General features: G+C 42.3%; 1 protein-coding gene and 1 non-coding gene across 2 annotated transcripts in view; one reads left to right on the forward strand and one right to left on the reverse strand.

The window, feature by feature from the left end:
- VAPB (VAMP associated protein B and C) overlaps window positions 1-22,504 on the reverse strand; it is a 66,806-nt gene that overhangs the window by 16,470 nt on the left and 27,832 nt on the right. The window contains exons 2-3 of the mRNA XM_066387369.1: window positions 15,007-15,159; window positions 221-324 (exon numbers count right to left, since the gene is read on the reverse strand). Coding sequence (XP_066243466.1) covers window positions 221-324; window positions 15,007-15,159 — 257 coding nt within the window. The remainder of the gene's footprint in view (window positions 1-220; window positions 325-15,006; window positions 15,160-22,504) is intronic.
- Window positions 5,169-5,294, forward strand: LOC136407432 (U6atac minor spliceosomal RNA). Its single transcript, XR_010751966.1, has one exon. It is a non-coding gene; the product is annotated as a U6atac minor spliceosomal RNA (small nuclear RNA).

Here is a 22,504-nt window from a genome sequence, read left to right on the forward strand (position 1 = left end):
AGAACAAGGAAGTGCTGAGGCAAACTGAGATAGAAAAGTCAGAAAAGAGTAGGATTCTGGAGAATTACATAAAATGTTAAAATCAAAGTTTTAGAAAAACAAAAGTAGGGTACAAACCTCCCTGGAAACACCATTCCCCTTTATTTTGAAACGCATGCACTCATGATTCTGTACCTACTCAACTGAATTACTGAAAAAGTAAGAAGCATTCAGTACTTACTACTGCTTCCATATCAGAAGTGTCAGTTGGCGCAAACATAGACTGAACCATAAACTTGTGTTTACTTTTCTCATTGGGATCATAATCGAAAGGCTGTAACATCACTAAGAGAGAAAATATTTCATTAGGAGGGTCAGAGCTTGGTTACCAGCACCCATTTGTTAATACTTGTATTTTGGTTGTAAAGCAATTACCCGGGTTCTCTCATCATCGGAGCCTCATGATGCCCTGAATGAAGTGAGCAGGGCAAGATGACCAGTATCTTCTCCACTTCTCAGGTCTCAAACCTGAGGTCCAGAAAAGTTAGGTGACTTGCCCGAGGTTGCACAGCAGGAATAGCAGGGCTGGGCCCCAGGTCTTCTGAATCCTAGTGCCCCGACGGCAAACCTGACACCAGGTCTCCCACAGAAACCAGGCAGACATACCACGTGCCTGTCCTGCTCAAGAACACATACTTAAACACTCTCTTTAGAAACTAAAACAGAATAATCCAAGACCTGTAAGGAACTACTGTTGCTTTTCTCCCGTCCTATTTCCCACAGCAAGGTAATCAATCAAGGTAATACTTGAAATACAGTTTTGCCAATAAAATGTTATAAAGTTTTCACAAGCAGCACTCATAGCATGGAGAAAACGGCCCAGCTCGCACCCCTTCTCTCCAGAAGGACCGCCCTGGTTGGCAAACCGTGGCTCGCGAGCCACGTGCAGCTCTTTGGCCCCTTGAGTGTGGCTCTTCCACAAAATACCACATGTGGCGCTACTTTGATAATGAATGTACCTTCCTATATAGTTTAAGTTTAAAAAATTTGGCTCTCAAAAGAAATTTCAATCGTTGTACTGTTGATATTTGGCTCTGTTGACTAATGAGTTTGCCGAGCACTGCTCTGGAGGAACTTCACATAAAGGCTCCTTTGGAGAGCAACACCCACTACACTGAGGGAGGCACCCACGCTCTGACTGCTTCCTTAGGACCGACCCCTGTTAACGGACAGCTCCTTTAAAATATGGCATTTGTTACAAGACTTTGGATAAACCATATGTCTAGTTAGGTCTCTGAAACAACATTTTCGCATGCAGGAAGAGCCTACTGTAGTCCTGACCATAATAAGAGCTAATGTGGACAGAGCATTCCCTGTGTGTCAGAAAAAACCAGGCTCTACTTTAGGCCTATTATTATTGCTTTTAAAATATTTTTTTAATGTAATGATTTTAGTAAGAAAGTGAGGGAGAAAGGGATGGAGGGAAGGAGGAAAGGAGGGAAACATCGAGTTGTGGTTCCACTCATTTATGCATTCATTGGTTTATTCTTGTATGTCCCCTGACTGGGGATGGAACCCGCCACCTTGGTGTTTCAGGACAACTTTCTAAACAACTGAGATACCTGGCCAGGAACTTGAGGCCTATTATCATCCACTTAATCCTTAATGGACAGGTACTGTTGTGAAGGTTATTTTGACACCTATTTTCAGATGACAAAACTGAAGCACAAAAAGGTCACTGTAGAGAAGCAAGCACTCAAATGCAGGTGGTATGCCTCAAGAGCCAACGCTCACAGCCACCAAGAGGAAATGGGCAAGCTCTTTCCTCCTCCAACTGCAGGGTCTCCACAACCTTTACTCTGGACGCTCATCAGTGTTCTCTTGCCCTCGAGCCCTATCTTAGGGCTTCCCAGGTTCTTCCTCTGAAGCCTCACAATCAACCACTCCCTGCAGCAGATAAAGGGCAAGTGTCCTAAGACTGAGTTTACAAATGAAGACACTGGAGCTCAACAAAGAAAGTGATTTGCTCCAAGTCACAATGTTAAAAGCACAAAGCACCAAGTGCAGCCCAGACCCTTACTTCAAGACCCTTACTTCCCACCCTGCACCCCAGGCCCACCAATACATACCTTACAGAAACACACGATGGAGAACAGAAATACAATGATCCCCTATCTGCCTTGGGGGTGCAGGGGTTCTTTCTATTTGAGGACAGAGAATCTATTAAAATCTAACAATGCATCAATTTAAGTGCTTAAGTGTACATAGTCACCCAGGAAGCTCCTGTTGCTCACATCCTGAGTACGCTGAGCTACAGGGGACCTTGCTGGGAGACTTCAGGACAAATATTAATAAATGTTTAACCCCTTTTAATATTCAGGGCATGTATACATAGGACACCAAGTCTAGCTACCAATAAAGACAACTAAAATAAGGATGCTCAGCCTGAGTACCTAAGATCCAAAGTGTAACCATTAGCAGAGAGAACAAAGGTCATTTCAACCGGGTGGGGGGGGGGGGTACTCAGAAGATGCTGGTGTGGGTGTGGAGGCACAGTTCTCTCCTGGAAAAGCGTCCTGTCACGGCTCTGGACCTGGTGCCACTGAGCTGGCAAGAACTCTCCCAGACAGATCTGGGACATCATGATACACCCAGGCATAACACTGAATCCCACCAGCAGGTCAAAATCACAACTCTTCTTCTGAAAGTACGTTCCCATAGTGTGTCTCCCACCCCCAGTGCAACAAGGAAGGTAACACATGCTAAACTAAGCAGTCAATGTGATCCTTCTTGGACATGAACTGTCAACCTCTTCTGGAGTTGGGTCAATCTTCTAACTACTGTCAGATTAATGTTCTTTCTAAAAATTAAAGCAAACTGGGCTTTGAGAATTTCAGGCTTCACCTGGCTGAGACAAAATCATGCTCCAACTTTATTAATTTATTTGTATTTTTCCGAAGTGGGGGGGGCAGACAGACAGACTCCTGCATGCGCCTGACCGGGATCCACCCGGCATACCCACCAGAGGGTGATGCTCAGCCCCTCTGTGGTGATGCTTGGCTGCAATCCGTGCCATCCAAGCATCTGAGGCAGAGGCCATGGAGCCATCCTCAGTGCCCGGGACAACATTGCTCTAATGGAGCCTTGGCTGTGGGAGGGGAAGAGAGAGACAGAGACAGAGAAGAGAGAGAGAGAGAGGAAAGAGAGGGGGAAGGGGGAAGAAGCAGATGAGTGCTTCTCCTGTGTTCCCTGGCCGGGAATTGATCCCGGAACTTCCACAAGCTGGGCTGACGCTCTACCGCTGAGCCAACCGGCCAGGGCCATTTTTTTGATGGGGAAGAAGCAAACTGTCCCACACTACACTTAGATTTTCAGCAGGGCACAGCTCTTGCAGCAGAAACAACCTCTTCCTTGAGACTCTGTTTCCCAGCTGTGAAAGACCCTTCTCCACACGAGAGCTCTGAGGCTGAGCCAGGATTATCTGTAAAGGGCTCAAAGCCCAGCAAATGAGAGCAACAAGAAGACTGCTAATTTTCAGAGAAGCTGGCTCTTACGCTCAAACTACATTGGGTCACACACATAGAGCTGATGGGTCCAGAGAACAAAAGACCTCCCCATGTGCTCAGCCCAGAAAGCTCTGCTGCTCCCTCTCCATTCTGCTCCCCTTCCTTGAGGCAGTGGAAGAGAGAACATCCCAGAGATCTCTGTTTGGCTGGAACCAATGTCCCAAGAAGGAAAGGGAAGCAACCTTTACCAGCACCTGCTATGCACTAGGCAGCACAGAGGGCAATTTCTTTAGTTCTGCCATTTAGTCCTCACAACAATCCATCGAAGAAGCTCATCTTCATTTTCTAGATGAAGAGACAAAGGCTTGGAAAGGCTACAGCCTCACTTGGATACCATGGCAGCATACTGATGACAGAACCAGTCCATGCTCCACATTGGCTCTGCCTCCAGAGTCAGACTTCCACACCATAGGTTCTCAAAAGCTTACCCACAGACTCCAAGGGCTCCAAGGGCATACAGTAAGTCAAAGCGGAGCCCTTGGAGTCTGTGGGTCTGACTTACTGGGTGATACAGTGAGTCAAAGCTGTGGTCACGACAATAGCAAGACATTATGAGCCTTTTCAACTGCGCTGACATTCAGTGATATTGGCACAAAAGCCACAGGATAAAACTGCTCACTCCCAACCAGGGTCCACCATGAGTGGCCCTGCAATGCTGGTGTTTTCATATCAGGCACTGCCACACACTTGTGGTTTTTGTTAGAAAGGCCAGTTTCACTTAAGAATACCCTTGACAAATCAATGAAATAATTTTACTAAGTTTCCACACTGGACAGCACATAGTAAGTAATACTCTTGAGCACAGAAAGCACGCTGCTGTCTGGGGAAAGCTCCTATGCAGCTGTCTGGCTGAGGAGCTAAGCCAGACACTGTCTCATGGAACACCATGAACTTGAAAGCCATGGTTATTCAAACCTGGGTCTGTGGCAGATGTTTTCTCAAAAATGAATGAAGTGAGTCTATCCATTCAAGCAAAACAACTTACAGTAGTGTGGCCAATGATAAAAATCCAGGCTTTCAAGCAAATATTACAATCTTGGAAAACTTATATCTGTCACCAACAGCTTCACAGTTTCCCAAGCACTTAAAAGACTTTTCCAATGAGATCAGTGGAAATAGTAACGAATGTGATTTTTTGATGTTATATAATGAAATATGTCAACATTTGGAAGACCTGTATAACTCAGCTAACATAATATTACAAAATCCAATCAAAGTAAAAGAGAGACCAGTGCACTTTAGAGAAACAAAGTTCAAACAGTTCACTGACACGGTCTCAGATTCCACACTGCACTAAACTTGAAGGAAGTGCCACTTACCAAGTTTTGGTGTAGTGTCAAAGAATAATGCCCATAATTATCTGAAAAAACTATTAAAAATACTTTTCCCTTTTCCAACTATATTTAGTGGTAGAAATAGTTTTCCTTCACACACACATTCATCAAAATGACACATTCTAACAGACTAACTGCAAAAGCAGAGAGGACAATCTAGTCTGTCTTCCATTAAGCCAGATATTAAAGAGATTTGCAAAACAAGTTAAGTAACATCAGTCTTCTTACTAATTTTTTGGATGTAATTGACTTATTATGTGATTATAAAATGAATACTTTAAAATTTTTCGTGTTGTATGAAAGGAGAGAAGGTTAGCACTCCCCTTGACAAGGATGGAAGAGGCTCTCGGGCCTAACAACACGCATACGGTTAAGGCATTGCCACCTACTTCGTGGCATCTAACCACTGTTTTTTTATTCCATACGTAGGTGGGACATAAAAGTGAAACTAAGAGACATTGATAAGAGTGTGGTGATTACAGGGGGAGGGGGGAAAGGGAGAGGGAAAGGGGGAGGGGGAGGGGCACAAAGAAAACTAGATAGAAGGTGACAGAGGACAATCTGACTTTGGGTGATGGGTATGCAACATAATTGAACGACAAGATACCCTGGACTTGTTATCTTTGAATATATGTATCCTGATTTATTGATGTCGCCCCATTAAAAAAATAAAATTATTTAAAAAAAAATTTTTTTTCTCAGTTTAATCTGCAAGATGACCAATATTGATACAACCTACAAACCAGAAAGGGGTCCTGAAACTAAATTTGAGCACCATCATTCCACACCACCCTGCCCTGCAGGCTCTGCAGGAGGAAAATGATCTGGTGAAATAACTCAAGTGAAAGCACTGGTAGCTTTGTCTAGTAGAGCACTTGGGAGAAATTGCAGTTAAGAGAGAAAGCAGTTTCACATAAACCTAGCCTTGAGTTCAAGACTTGGTGGCATCAGAAGTGCACGTGTCCGTTACAGGGAGGGGACAGAGTTCCCTGTGCTCCTCTAACCAAACCACCTTGCAATTGCTCCCTCCACCTCTGCAGAAGATGCTGCTTGAGATTCACTAGTGCCTGTGGACCCTACAGACATCATCAGCACAACTCTAGGCTAGAGTACCCTACCTGCCAAGTCACCCCAGTGTAATCTGGAAGACGTGTGAGAACATAAGACTTACATTTAGACCTCCAAGTTAAACAAGAACATAAGCAAGTGGGTAAGGGTGGTCAGCAATAATCATCTTAAGGAAGCACTGGAGACAACCCAGTGGCAGGTCAAATATCCCTTCTGCAAAGGCAGGCACTCGTGAAATAGGAACTTGGGTGCTCAGTGTGCTGGGGAGGCTAGTGAAAGTTGAAAATGCTGAACTGCTGGTGAACTTCCAGGAGGTTGAGGGGGTAAGGTGGGTACTAGTCCCCCCCCCCCCCCCCCCGGCAACAACATTCCTTCAGCCTTCAGCAGCAAGCAGAAAAGAAGGTGTTGCCACCTACCAGCTCTCCTTTCCTTCTGGGCTCCCAAATCAGCAAGAGTGTGGAGGTGCAGTGGCTGCTCACTTTGTGACACTTCATAAACCCCACTGCCTCAGTATCTGCGTCCTGCTTAAAAGCCTCCAACCCATGCCCCAAAGTTTGTATTTCTCAGCCACTATCCTCTCATGTCAAATTCTATTTGCTTACCCTATTAGCTGGAACTTTATGAGAACATGACAGAATAAATGCTGTTAATCGTTTGTTCTTTCAGCTCCGTTCATGCAAATTGTGACAGAAATTATGTACTTTTTCCATGACAGGCTATAAAAGAGCTTCCCATTAACTTAATTTATTTCACTTGAATACCAGAGACACTGATGATAAAACCCTCTTAAATGAACCATCTATCCTACTTTTAAAATGTATCTGCTGATACTACATTAAAAACAAGCCTGTTACTAGGAGACAGCTTGGAGACCCGGTCACCACTCACCAACATTAACACTTTGTGATACGATGTCTGCTGTATCACAGATTGCAAAAGTGGTATCTTGTTAAGAAAGGGCCTTTAGGAGTCATAAGATATTGGATCAATAAGACCAGACTTTCTTCAAAAGAGAAGAAATGTAAAATATATGCTAGTATACATACACACACACACACACACACACACACACACACACCACCCTCCTGAGAAATGATGACTTGATTAAATGCAGCATAAAAGCTTCCTATGAGAACCCCAGCAAGTCACAGATGATTTTCATCTGCACTATAACGGTAACAGAGCTAATGAATGAAAGTCTAACAAGCACCACAACGTGTGCTTTATTATTATTATTTAATTTCAGAATCTTATCTTCAAAATGTCTCTCTCCTTGTTTTACATGACCAATCTCAGCTCAGGCCTCCACTGACATCTACTCTCCAACTCAGAGACCTTTCCAGTTTCTCCCAGTTTCTCTCCCAACCAAGTTACCCGAGTTACACAGTCCCTTTAACCCCTACAAATGTACTCTCCCTCTAAACAATCGCCATCACAACATTCCTCAGATCAAAAACCTCCTATTTCACAGGTAAAGAGAATCAATTCAACTTTTCACAGTCTGGTTCTTCTCAAATCTCTTGGTGTGACTGAACAACAGGTCCCTGCTGGTCCAACAGGTGTGCACACGGTGCTGGCTCCACCTCCATACCCAGGAGTTCTGTCATTACCAAAGTCTCCTCTTATCATGTTGACCCTACCTAGCATGTTCCCCTACTCACATCTCAATAAACCACACCTTGTGGGGTCTAACCCACTATTGACTTTTAAGGAGGAATCCCAGTTTCAGCATGCATCGGAGTCACCTGTAGTGCTTGCTGGCATGACCCGACCTCCAGAGTTTCTAACTCAACATGTCTGGAGTGGGAGTGAGAATATGCAACTCTTAACACGTTCCCAGCAGAGGTCGGTACTACTGGTCCAGGAAGCGCACCTGGAGAACACATGCTACATACACTGCATCTCCAACATTACAGCTCCACTGGAATGCCATCTCGCACCCTTGTTCTTATTGTAGGACCTTATTCTATCCATGGACACTGTTTGATACTTGGACTCCTAAGCTCCTTCCTATATGTTTGCTTTTTCTATCCAATTTGACCAAGAACAGGACTTCATATTTTGGTATCTCACATTCCAGGTACTAACCTGCAGTTTTTTATTAGTTAATCAACATGTACCTTCCCTTTCAACATTCAAAGCATTCCAGAATCATGCTCCCTCTAGAAATCTCCTCCGTGGAGCGTAAAGAGAGGAACCATCTCTAACCCCAACCAGCCAGCTTCTCCTCTCTCCTAATGTCTAGAGCCACTTACTACCCTATCCCACAGTTTAAGACACACAGTTTCCAGTCTTCTTGTCACCACTGTCTTTTCTCTTTCCCTTCATGAAGCCTGCATATCAAAAGACTGCTCTCTACCAAACTGCATTTATGGGGTAATAATAAAGTCACTACTCCACTGTTTTAAAGTAATAAAGACAAACCCGAGCTCATGATCAGCTTAAACTAACTAGTGTTATCACAACGAGGTAACCTAATTCCAGCCTGCAGTGAAGCGGCTCAGTATTCTGGTCACACTGTGTTCCCCTATCATGAGTACATCCATCATTTCCTTTAGGATTCTCAAAATGCTGAAAACATCACTACTTTCCTGGATCTCTGCCTATCCAGGAACCCATGATGGAACTATGAGTCTAGCAGGTAAATAATTGATTTTTTCTATTTATAAATAAGTTAACACTGAATTGTCTTTGTGTCTTTTCCAGCTCAGTATAGCGCGTCTTAGGTAACCAGCTCCTCATAGTCTGATTAATTTATCTGTGCAGACTAACACAAACGCACCCAGTGTCACTGGAACATGAGGTGAGCCATACACAGGCACTGGTCAATGAACAAGCCTCGTTTCCTTTTTTATCATAAATATCTTTAAAAATATACAATTTTTATAAAACTCCAACATAGTTCCTGTCTCCCATAATACTGTATAATGGGATATAATACAGCCTTTTCCTGATCGCTCTTGTGCTGTGCACATGAACACCCCTTATACATTAAACCTTAAAAAGACCTACAAATCAGGTCTCTTAAAACTCATCATTTAGAATATGGACAAGGGTCTACCCTGAGGGTTAAGTAATTCCAGGTCCCTTCTGTTATTTCTGAACTCTTCCCCCTTGCTCTCTGTGGTGTTCCTGACCAGTCCCCCACTGGGGCTACCTCTCATTGCCCTTTCCCTTCCTTCTGGCCTGTGACTGGTTAACAGTGGGTCTAAAAAGGAGTCAAGACTGGGGATCCCAAGTGTATAAATACACAGAGAACTGTAACAAGTGAAAAGAACACGACTCTGCACGCCCTGAAGTTCTGCATAGTTTTTACTCTGCTGTCACGTTGTAGAACTGACGTTATCTTCAGCTAAGTAAGGGGTACTGAATGCACTTAGAAAGTCCTGTTGACCTTTGAAGTTGTAAAGAAATAAATCAATTATGTCATATTCACAAAAAGTGAAACAGAATTCTTAAGAAACTTAAATATAGTAAACTTTAAAAACATTTTCAAAAGCACTATTAAGCTAAATTTTTGTTAGTAATTTTTTAAATAAAACCAGAATCTCGTGATGAAAAAGATTAAAGATACCTTTTAAGTATGGATGTGAGTTGTTCTTATCTGAGAGTAATAAACCTGGTTCATGAAAACCATTTATAAAATGTTTCTCTTATCAGAGCCTTCAGTTTCAAAGCAAATGATCAAACCATAATGTTGTAGTGAAGACATCCAACCCCTTCCCCAAATTTAGCTCACACCTATCAGCACTTGAGAGATGGATGCCTGACTTCTCTCTTTAAAGGCAGCACACTTATACTCACTCTGGTGCTAATCACCTAAAAGCTGCAGCCGAGGTTGGCTGGCCGGCCAGGGCCAAGAAAGCAGCTCCATTAAACCGAGTCAGCAAAATCTTAAAAGGATTAATTATCAATCGCAATACTACCCAATTACATTAATTGACCAATGTTTCCATCCAAGAAAAGCTGCTGATATTCATTGTCTGTCCTCAGGATTTTACTGGAAGAACTTCATGCTATAAACGTGATTGAAATAAGTGCTGAAAAGGGCTATATGTCAGGAATGAATGCTGCTCCTTAATTCTTTGAATTTTAATTTAAAATACAGATTCAGACACCAGAAGATTTGTGTTTGTTTGTCTGTAATCCATTTTCAATTCCCAGGGTACACTTAGTAAGTATATCTGTACCTAAATATTGGTATCTTTAATGACTCTTTTCAATGCCCCTCCCAACACAAGATATTTTGCATTTCTAATTTGCTTGGTACACAGGCAACCAATGTGCATAATTGAACTGCAAATGCAAGTGTGCTTGCTACTTTAGTGAAATTAGAATTCAGTGAAGGTTATAAAAATATTAAACTTAATATCATATTACAGGAAGCGTAAGTATTTTTGATAGGCCCATAATTTTACCACTTCACCTACTGTATCCGCTGGCAAACATGGTTTGGAATATTAATGGAAAACTCCCTCATTATTAAACTGCAGTATTAAAAAAAAAACCCATAACCACTAACAGCTTACCACAAAGACATTTTCAGAAATTATCTACCTTGAAAATATTTTCTCAGTAGACAGTTGAGAAAACAGATTTAATTTTGAGAAGCTAGAACAAATGGGGAGACCCTCCACTGCTTCATACAATTCATTAATTCAAAAAGTTTTATTTTCCTTGCATTTAAAATCTCAGGGGGAAAAATCCAATCTCCTCTTCTGTAATCTCCATTTAGGTGTACCTATTTTGCTGAGGTCCAGATTGAATAATTTAAAACCATCTCTAGTAGATGCTGTACATGAGGGAGCCAGGGGCCAAAACCATGGCCATCTGGTCCAATTAATGAAAAAGTGCCCGCACCTCTTCACTTACTGCACTGCCTCATGCAACAGGCACGAGTCCCAGAGGGTACAGTTAGAGATAAGATGAGATGAGCACCTACATAAAGGACAAATAAAAGGACTCGAATCACAGACCTGAGTGAACAGCACCAGGACAGTCCTTTGGGAAGTGCCCACATTTTCACCTACTGACACAAAAAGTTTAGGTGATACCTCCTTCCAACCATCACCACCTGAGTCTATACAACAGAGGTGGTTTTTTTAAGGACCCAATAAGTGATTTGCTGTCTTCTGAAGAAAACATGAAAGGTCAGCATCTAGACTTCTGACAAAAAATGTAAGGTCTTCTTGAATATACAGTTTTCTGCAAGCTGAGAAGAGCTTCACAGGGTGTGTCTGAAAGACAACTGACAGCTAGAAATTCTCGCTCCCACACCAAAACCCCAGCCAGCTCCATGGGTGGGCATCCTCCTCCTTCCTCCTTTTCTTTCTCTCCCTGCCCGCTCCCCTCTCAAAGAATGATTTAAAACTTTCCCTGACAGCTGCACATACCAAGGGTTTTCAGAAATGAGAGAGAATGTACTAATTATGTCCTTTTCCGGTATGCTATGACATTCTGTGGGGTAGGCAGGGCAGTGCTGGGAGTAGTTTTTAAATTGATTTCATGGCCACCTTTTTAGAGAGTATATCTGAAAATTTACTAGCAGGTTTTCACTACAAAACAAACACAAAATATATAGAGAAGAAAAAACATAAATTTCTTCTTAAAATTAGAAAAAGTCCACAAATTAATGAAATGTATACAATTAGTTTATTTCTAAAAAGGCAATTCAGATTATGTACAATCCATCTTCAACAACAAACTAGCCAGTTCACATCCAAGCAAGTGGAATCCCTCCATCGTCTCCCTCGTCTCCCTCGTGACATGCCAACAGTAATGCAGTAACGTAGACACTCTGTGAGGCAGACACTGCTCTCCACGCTACAAAATGAGAAAACTACAACCAGAGAGCTTGACGGATTGACCAAAGATCAATCTTTGCAGCAGAGCTGGGATTCCTATTCAGGTTTCTGGACCCCAAATCTAGTGACCTTTGAGTAGAGGTGTGAGACCAAGCCTGGACACGTTTACTTGGGGAGAAAGGAAGGCTGGCCTCCTGAGGATATTCTCACTTCCAAAGGAATCCGAGACCACTAGGTACTCTCTAAGAAGGCATCACGTAGCTGCATTTAAGAGGACCCTTTAAGGGAAAGTACAGTGCTTTTTACCCCAAGATATGAATGTCTAATAAATAACAAGCGGCCCACCAACACATACAAATGCAACAAATGGGTGCCAGATTACTGTGCCAACAGGTGAGGTTGTCTTGGAAATGGACCGACATCTGACCTTACCCATGTACACCCCAAGCACCGAGAGAAGTACACATCAAACAAAAACTAACAAGCCCTTTTTGCATGTGCAAACAAACCCCTCTCACCTAGGAGACACGCATGGACATTTTATTATTCAACTGCTTTTTGCCAAGTACATCACATGCTGAGGGCCAGGGCACTTTAATGTTTGATATTTACCTGTAAGTGAGACCTTCCCCTAACACTGCTGAGGCAGCTTGGAGCCACTGGATCAGGAACAAAGACAAATACCAGCTCTGCACTAATCACCCAGGGACTCTAAATGACCATGTCCACTCTCTGCATCTTACCTTCTCATCTGCCAAAGGAAGGCCATACCCACAGTGTCTTGGTCTTCCTTAAGCAGGTAATCATAAATCAAGACAAATGCCCAGGCTTAGTTATTAATGTAAAACAACATTTCTATGATGAAGAGGGATCTTTCTGAAAGAGATATACACACACACAAACTTATAACATCAGACAGCACCCCTACACTGTACAACTGCCTGTTGAAACTATTTTATTCAGAAAACCATGTTGCTGCTCCCGTATTTACTGTGAAAATTGGTAATTCTCCATTTACTGACAACCTTGTTTAAATTTGAAATGAGCAAGAAAATTGAGGAAAAAAGTCAGTGAAATAAGGGAATAAAAGATTAGGCTGCCCTTGATTTCAAGACAAAAACGAAAGCTCATGTGTTTTTTGGGTTTTTTTTTTGTTGTTGTTGTATTTTTCGGAAGTTGGAAATGGGGAGGCAGTTAGTTAGACTCCCACATGCGCCCGACCGGGATCCACCTGGTGTGCCCACCAGGGGGCGATGCTCTGCCCATCTGGGATGCTGCTCTGTTGCATCCAGAGCCATTTTAGCGCCTGAGGCAGAGGCCACGGAGCCATCCTCAGCGCCCAGGCCAACTTTGCTCCAATGGAGCCTTGGCTGCGGGAAGGGAAGAGAGAGACAGAGAGGAAGGAGAGGGGGAGGGGTGGAGAAGCAGATGGGCGCTTCTCCTGTGTGCCCTGGCCGGGAATCGAACCTGGGATTCCTGCATGCCAGGCCAACGCTCTACCACTGAGCCAACCGGCCAGGGCCGTGTTTTTTAAACCTTATGGAAACAAGGGGTACAGAAGAAACCCACTTCCATTCTCCCGGGTGCTCCACTTCAAAGAGCCTGGGCTTCAGAATCAGGCAGAATAATCCACATCCTGGCTGTCCCTTGCTAGTTTCCTAAGCCTATGGGTACTGGTATCCTTCTTGGTATGAGGGAGGTAACAGTATTCTCCTCAGAACAGAAATTACAGGAGATAATACATGTGCAGGCCCAGCACATTGGAGACTCTTAGTAAATGCTGGCTCCTACCCTCCTGACATCTCCTGGATAATAAGCCAACTCAAGAGTACAGATCAGGTCTTGCAGTCTCAGAGAGAAGCACACAGGGGGATAGCTGGTATGGGTGCACCATAATGAGAGAGACCACTTGATGTAGGGAATAAGTTTGCAGAAATGATAAGATAATAAAACACCTCATATCTTTCCAAGGAAGTGAATCGTTTTTTTTTAGATGTCAAGTGAATAGCCAATGTATCTCAATCAAAATCTGTCATGGAGAAAACCAGCCAGGTACCCATTTCAAATGAGCAGTGGCTTCTAATGATGCAGAATCCACTGTGACAGTCTCTTGATACTTAAAGGATAAACACACACACCCATAACTCCTTTACAAACACAAAAGGCATTCTTGGATACAGTAGTTCTCATGAGCTAAAAGTTTATTCCATTTCTAAAACACATTAAACTCAAACCCATCACTTGTATCTTCTTAATTCTGAAATCCAATTCTCAATCTGAGCACTTTACGAACATCTTTTCAAAAGTTGGACTATGGAAAATAGATGCCCTCTCAGACAGGGGGAAACCCATCAGACACGCACAAAACTTACACCCTTGAATATATTCCAATTTCCTCAGCCCTCTCTCCCTTAGCTTTTCACAATCAGTAAAGTGCAGTTACCAATCATTGGAAATGACAGGAGCTTAATGTCAGAAATCATTTAGCTTAAGTAAGAAAATAACTCCATTTAGCTTTCTCCCACAAAGTAAAATTAAGTTTGTTTAGCCCTTTTTTATTTATTGCCAAAGGGCAGATTTAATTTCAAGGGAGTGAAAACCAAACTCATTCTGAAGTCTGAAGTTACCACTTTCATTTTGCTCTAACCATTGAGGCGCAAAGGCTGTAAGCATTAAACCAAAGAGGCATGAATTATAGAAAAACAACAGGTGAGTGGGACCCACTCAGCTTGGAGGGTTGGGGGGGAGAAGTCTACATCTTACTTTGCTACATTGCAAACACAAGCTTTAAGAAATCCCACTGGCGGCCCTGGCCGGTTGGCTCAGTGGTAGAGCGTCGGCCAGGCGTGCAGGAGTCCCGGGTTGGATTCCCGGCCAGGGCACACAGGAGAAGCGCCCATCTGCTTCTCCACCCCTCCCCCTCTCCTTCCTCTCTGTCTCTCTCTTCCCCTCCCGCAGCCTAGGCTCCATTGGAGCAAAGATGGCCTGGGCGCTGGGGATGGCTCCTTGGCCTCTGCCTCAGGTGCTAGAATGGCTCTGGTCGCAACAGAGCGACGCCCTGGAGGGGCAGAGCATCGCCCCCTGGTGGGCATGCCGGGTGGATCCCGGTTGGGCGCATGCGGGAGTCTGTCTGACTGCATCCCCGTTTCCAACTTCAGAAAAATACAACCCCCCCCCCCCAAAAAAAAAAGAAATCCCACTGGCTCTAGGGGGCCTCTTTAGCCCACCCTTTCAGCTTCCAGTTACCGCACTTACCAGATACATTAATCGCAGCCCCTGCGTCAATGATCCCACTGTTGGGCCTTACACAGTACCTACGTGGCGCCGTGGTCTTCACTTTGAAACACACATTTCGATCTGTCGGGTTGCCAAGCTTTAGGTTTGTGGTGACAACATCAGTGAAGGGACCTATGGAATGAGAGACAGAAGCTGATTGGGGATCTCATGAGGAAAGTTTAGAAGACTGATTTACAGTATGGGATGATGATCTACAGGAAGGGATATGGAATATGGTTAAGGGAAGATTCAAGATCCAAAACTATCTCACTATAAAATAAATAAATGAGTCAAGGTTAACACACTAACAGCTAAAATTTACCATGTCCTCACTATGCCAACAGACAACAAGTAAATATCCTAACATACCTCACAAACTGATGAGAAAACTGAGGCTTCAGAAGACACATTACTTGTCTACATTTTCATACTAGTTAGTGGTAGCTAAGCGCTCTAACCAGGCAGCCTGACTCCAAGGCCAGTTTTTAACCTATGCTAAACCCTGATTTCCACAACAACAAGAGGAAAACTAATGGGGAGAGTGTGAAGGGCAGACCTGGGTGCACAATGATGATCAATGGTAGGATGTTCAGAGAGTGGCAGATATAAGAAAGGCTTTGAGGTGTTAATGGTCTATAAACACAAAACCTCCAACAATATAGTTACTGTCAGAAAAGTGAACAGCATCTTAAGCTACACAGCAAGTTCACAGTCCTGCTGGGCAGCCCACACCTGAAACGTCACATTCAGTTCTCACTACCCAGGCTACTGGGAAGATTGAAACAAGGCTCAGGGCCCTGAGGGTATATTTTATTATTATTTATTCATTTTCTACTTTATTAGATTTTTTAATTAAAAAAGTAAAACATGCCTCTTAAAACAAGCCAAACAATAAAAGATGTATAAAGAGGAAGTTAATAAGCTTTCCCTTGTCCCCTGAGGTAACAATATGGGAGATCTTTCCAATTCATCTACGCTCATGCAAACAGTATGCACGTACGTGTGTGGGGAGGGAAAATTAACAAAAATGAGATCATACAATTCATATTACTCTGACACTTGCTTTTTTCCCACTTATCACTACCATGGACACTTGACCATTGGGTTTATTAAGGGGTCCAGTGGGAAGTCTGAACCACAAGACCTCTTAGGACCTTTTCAAATTTAAATCTTTCACCGTGTAAAGCAATGGTGTCTTGTGTTTTCTCTAAGTAAAAGTTCTTTACATTTACAAGGAACAGGAGATGGGATGGGAAGGTGTGTGTGTATTCCCAAACTAAGAAATATATAATGTGCTTCATTGGATGTTCCCTAAGAAAACACAACCAACACACACATTCAAACCTATGACTTAAAAAGTTTTTAATGAGACTTTAAGCTCCTGAGGACAAGGCTGATGATACTGTCTAGGTTTCTATATCTCTGCACTGTGCCTGGCATCTAGGGAAGGTGTGTAGATGTAGGGGTGTGTGTGTGTGTGTGTGTGTGTGTGTGTGTGTGTGTCTACACAGACATAGGTATACACAGATTCATTCACCAAGGAGGACAAGACCTCACAGATCACCACTAGCAACATTAAAATCTCAGGCTGTTTGCTCTCCCTTAGAGGTGGTCAGGGTATGAAAAATCAATCTGATATGGGCTTAACTTAAATATAAATTAAGAAATCAATAATGGTAGAAAGGAAAAAAGGAAAAGAAACTCAATTTCAAAATCAAATAAACTGCAGCCAGTTCTACTACAAAGTTTATTTTGAAACTGTGAATTTGTCCCAATGTGATTGATATGCATATTAGGGAGACAACCTCAGCATAAAACAAATTTCACATTTGCTTATGCGTGATTTTGTCAGCAAGAAACACTAGGTGAATACAGGAAACTGCACCCTGCTGAACCGTGGTGCACAGAAATATACGCCTTCAAACACCTCAACCATCCCCGATACCTCAGTCGACAGTGCATCACACCTGGTGCTCCCACATTCCTTTGGATTGCAGGTGGCCTTCCTCCTTCCCCCGATGCCCACTTCCACAGGAAAACATCAGGTCTTTTGAGGTAAAGTACCAAACTTAACTGTAGTATTTATGTATTTCCTACTCAATGTGTGCTACTACTTTTATTCATGTCCTGTGTGTGTGTATCCAACAGTTTTTGAGTGCTGTGCACCTAACTTTGTTTCCCACTTGTAAATCCTGTGGTTTTTACTGTGCTCTTTTGTGTAGTATGGTGATTTTTAGGAATGCGTGTGTCACACTGAAACAGAACCAACTATCTATGTTACTAGATCAACTGATGTTTTGAGGTTACTTGTATTAAAAGCTATTCTCATTTCATGGGCAACAATACTTTCAAGAATGAAATGCCCATGTTCTGAATAGCTCGATGGTTAGAGCATCATCTTGAAGCGCAGAGGTTGCCGGTTCGATCTCCGGTCAGGGCACATACATAGACAAATCTATGTTCCTGTCCCATTTCTCAAAAATCAATAATAAAAAAACAAAACATAAAACAGGAGAAAGGACTGAACTGACTAAAGAGAGGCTGTCCATTTGTTTACCTTTTAGTAAGTCCTGCCTTTGGCCCTCCTTCTGGGAGTCAGGCTGGAAGCTGTGAGATGGAGGCATTGTGCAGGTGCTGATGTGGAGAAAGGCAGTCTTCGGTAGGGCATCTGACTCACTGACTTCAGCACAAACCACCATCTCTCTACACTCTAAGCCATCATCTTATTGAGAACGAAAAGCTTACACAAGAGACATGGTCCAAGAAGGTTTTCAACTACCATGAGGGAAAGCCAGATGCTGACAAGACTCCATCCCTGTATCAAGTTCTTGGCATTGAGGGAGAAATAGGACACTTGGTGCTGAGGCAGTATTTGGCGGATTATGGAGGCAGCAGCTCTCTGTGACTCTACCCTTCCCACTCTCCAATGCATGTAGTCTGACTCATAATGAAGATGGCGAACCCTGGCTGGTTTGCTCAGTGGTAGAGTGTCAGCCAAGTGTGTGGATGTCTTGGGTTCGATTCCTGATCAAGGCACACAGGAGAAGCACCCACCTGGTTCTCCACCCTTCCTGAAGCCATGGCTCAATTGGAGCGAGTTGGCCCCGGGCACTGAAGAAGGCTCAATGGCCTCTGTCTCAGGCTCTAAGAAGAGCTAGGTTGCTGAGCAAAAGAGCAATGCCCCAGATGGGCAGAGCATCACCCCCTAGTGGGCTTGCAGGGTGGATTCTGGTCGGGGAGCATGGGGGAGTCTGTCTCTGCCTCCCCTTCTCTAAGTTAAAAAAAAAAAAAGAAAATGGAGAGGTCTGAACTCCTGTTAAGTTTCTCTTCTTGCTTTGGGTGGAGGTCACTTCAACAATGGTAAAAGAAAAAAAGAATAGCTGAACACAACTCTAGTCTTTTGGGGTCAAAGAAAACACACACTTACACCCAAATGATACACAAATCTACATGGGCACAATCACCACTTACACACATTCCCTGGCCCTCACATAAAATCGCCAATCATAAGCATTCCATATAGGCATAGTTTCAGCTCAGATAGCCCCACACTGCTGGGGAAAGGAGAATGGAACAGATAAAAATGTGTGTCTACACAAAGACTCACCTAAAGAAGACTAGGCTTCCAATTAAAAAGCCTGGGGGTAAAAAGAAGCATTCACTGACTATCTGAAGATGATTTATAAACCTTCAGGTCTTAAAGTTTTCCAGACATAAGCTTAAAGTTATTATTTTCAACAAAATTCTGCCTCAGGAACATGGAAGCATCTTCAGATCAGAATGCCAAGAATTTGTAACTGCCCACAAATATAAAACAAACAAACAGATTTTTCTAAGGCGGTTTGAAAAATACTCAGAGCAGAACACAGATGCTAGCAAGATTACACTGTGATGAAATTAAGAACACTTATTTCCAACTCAATTTCTAGTTTCTTCCTCTTCACCCCACCTCATGAAGTTGGGGGGAACCTAAATTTTTAAAGTACAGTTATGCGCTTACTTAACACTGTAGATAGGTCCTGCAACTTTAAGCAAACTGACATATAAAGAAACCAATTTTGCCATAGGCTAACTGATATAAACAGGAGTTCAGTTCCTATGGCATCTCATCAACATTATAGCAAAATTACCTTGAACAAAACGACATTAACTGAGGACCTGCTGTATTTGTTTATCCTTTACATTGACCTTTTCTTCTAGGTACTCCACAAAAAAATAATAAACCAATTTTAACTGTAAGCAGTCAGCTGTTTGCGGAAAGTCCCCTGGTGAAGCTATTACAAAGCAATTGAAATAGTGTTTCAACCTATATCAGGGGTCCCCAAACTATGGCCCGTGGGCCACATACAGCCCCCTGAGGCCATTTATCCGGCCCCCGCCGCACTTCTGGAAGGGCACCTCCTTCATTGGTGGTCAGTGAGAGAGGAGCCTAGTTCCCATTGAAATATTGGTCAGTTTGTTGATTTAAATTTACTTGTTCTTTATTTTAAATATTGTATTTGTTCCCGTTTTGTTTTTTTACTTTAAAATAAGATATGTGCAGTGTGCATAGGACTTTGTTCATAGTTTTTTTTATAGTCCGGCCCTCCAACGGTCTGAGGGACAGTGAACTGGCCCCCTGTGTAAAAAGTTTGGGCACCCCTGACCTATATGAATTGCATAAAAAGTAGTCCAAATTATTAAAAGACAGTATTTGTAGTAATAAGCAGGATAAAATAAGTATATCAGATTTCCCCTCAACACTCAATCCTTGGCCATTAAGTATTATGGGTTTCTTGGGCTTACATAGGTTTTAACTGTAAAAATATGGAGGGAAGCCATGGTTGAGCAGTTCATTTGGAGTGTTGCCCTGATGCCCTAAGGTTGCAGGTTTGATCCCCGGTCAATGAGCATACAGGAGTCAACCAATGAATGCAAAAGTAAGTGGAACAAACCCATCTTCTCTTTCTTTCTCTCCCCCTCCTTCTTCTTTCTAATAAAATAAACTATTTTCTTTTGAAAATCTGAAGTGGCTCTGGCCAGATAGCTCAGTTAGTTAGAGCATCGTCCCAACAACAGAGGTTGTTGATTCAATCCCTGGTCATAGCACATAAAGAAACAGATTGGGCCCTGGCCGGTTGGCTCAGCGGTAGAGCGTCGGCCTGGCGTGCGGGGGGACCCGGGTTCGATTCCCGGCCAGGGCACATAGGAGAAGCGCCCATTTGCTTCTCCACCCCTCCCCTTCCTCTCTGTCTCTCTCTTCCCCTCCCGCAGCCAAGGCTCCATTGGAGCAAAGATGGCCCGGGCGCTGGGGATGGCTCCTTGGCCTCTGCCCCAGGCGCTAGAGTGGCTCTGGTCGCAGCAGAGCGAAGCCTCGGAGGGGCAGAGCAAAGCCTCGGAGGGGCAGAGCATCGCCCCCTGGTGGGCAGAGCTTCGCCCTGGTGGGCGTGCCGGGTGGATCCCAGTCAGGCGCATGCGGGAGTCTGTCTGACTGTCTCTCCCCATTTCCAGCTTCAGAAAAATACAAAAAAAAAAAAAAAAGAAAAGAAACAGATTGATGTTTCTCTCTCCCTCTCTAAAATCAATAAACAAAAATTTTAAATATAAATAAAATAAAAATTAAAAACCTGGAGAGAAATATACTGAAAATATATGCAAGTGAACATCATCACTGGTAAAACAGCAAAGTCTCATGAGCAAAAATCAAGACATATAAAAACAGGCCAACCCTTTTCTCACCACCCCCAGTAATTTACTCAAAGATTTTTATTGAAAATAAATTCTATTTGATTTGAGTAATTATAGGAAATAAACCATGTTAGTGTTCTCTTTTCCCCTACATTAATGAATTAGAATACACAAAAACCTCAATAAAAATGATATAAGGGCTTATGAACACCATTCAGATTTTTACTAGTCACTTTCATTTCATAAAACTGCCATTTCCATTAAAGCATTATGTAAAAAATGGGATTTCACTACACCAACACGCATATTTATCACCAATGAATTTAAACATCGCTTCTAAAGTACAAGGTCAGTTTTACGAATGAAATCTTTCAAAGTTAAACTTTTTTCTTTTAAGAGATGAAAAAGGTAATTAGGTTTCTCTAGAACTGCAGCACATACTTTTAATAACTTTTCTTTCTAGTTTTCCATTCCTTATTTCAGATAAAGTTTATATAAAACTAGGAAGTAGGCATCTAAAATGTGAAATGAGAGGTCAAAAAATGAAGCAACAAGATTTTGGGAGAAATTCAGACTATAGTTTACATCTCAAACTTTTCTTCTTTTTAAAAACTGAACTAATGATCTTTATGCTCTGTATTAGTCATGTTTACATATAAAAGTTCTTGAAGGTTTGATAGATGCTCATTAATAGCATTAACTAACTTGAATATGAATTCCTTGATATGATCTAAAAGGTATTTAGCTAAGGCTAAGCACAGGATAAACGGGTCCTTGAATAACTTTGTTTCTTTATAACATTGATGCCCTAAGAACTTAGCTCTTACTTATATCAATTACCCTATGGTGCAACTGGTCATTATATACCATTTTTGCTTAAAGACACAAAACCTTTAGACTTACTGTATCTCCTATACCTAACCTTGGCTAATTATCATTTAAAGTATTTTAAGACAGGAAGAGATCTAGAATTAACCTAAGAAAGCAAGCAACACAATGCCAGCAGTAATATGCACTCCATTAAGTGAAAAGAAAGTCAATTTTTCAGTCTTACTTATGAAAATGGAGCTGTAGAATTACTAAGTGCTGGTTTAAAGGTCAAGGAAAGAAGGTCACAATCTAGCAAACTTCTCAACAGTAAGAGTTCAGGTCCCAGGTAGTGAAAATTTCATCAAAAATGGCTGGATAACTAAGCAACCAACAAAACACAAGAGCATTTTGTGGAAAAAGTATTCCATCAAATCTTCAAACATTTAACCTATCTATGCATAGTTAAGTACTTCTTTGTAATTGTTCATTCAGAGACCTACATAGGAAAACAATGACAAAGCTCTTGAGTTTAGGTCCCAAAAAAAGTTATTTTTTTAATTTTTTTTTTAGGTCCCAAAAATTTTAACAAGTACCAGTGAAAATTCCAAGTGAACCCAAAACTCAATCTTGGCCTTACCGACATAACCTCAAGCATATCATATCACCACATCTGTAAATAGCAGAACAACTTTTTAAAGGGATAAATATACCATTTTATTTTACTCAGCCATTCAACTAGAAAGATATATGACCATAAAACTCGTAAGATAACAGAATAATTCTAGATAACCTTGGGTTTGGTAATGACTTTTCAGATACAACAATAAAGGCACAATCCATGAAAGAAATAACTGATAAGCTCTACTTCATTAAAATTAAAAACATCTGCACTGCAATGGATACTGTCAAGAGAATGAGAAGACAAGCAAGCTACAGACTGGGGGAGAATAGCTGCAAAGGCAATAAAAACACACACATTTGATAAAGGACTGCCATTCAA

Source organism: Saccopteryx leptura, chromosome 5 (genome assembly GCF_036850995.1).
Source record: "Saccopteryx leptura isolate mSacLep1 chromosome 5, mSacLep1_pri_phased_curated, whole genome shotgun sequence".
NCBI classification, from domain to species: domain Eukaryota; kingdom Metazoa; phylum Chordata; class Mammalia; order Chiroptera; family Emballonuridae; genus Saccopteryx; species Saccopteryx leptura.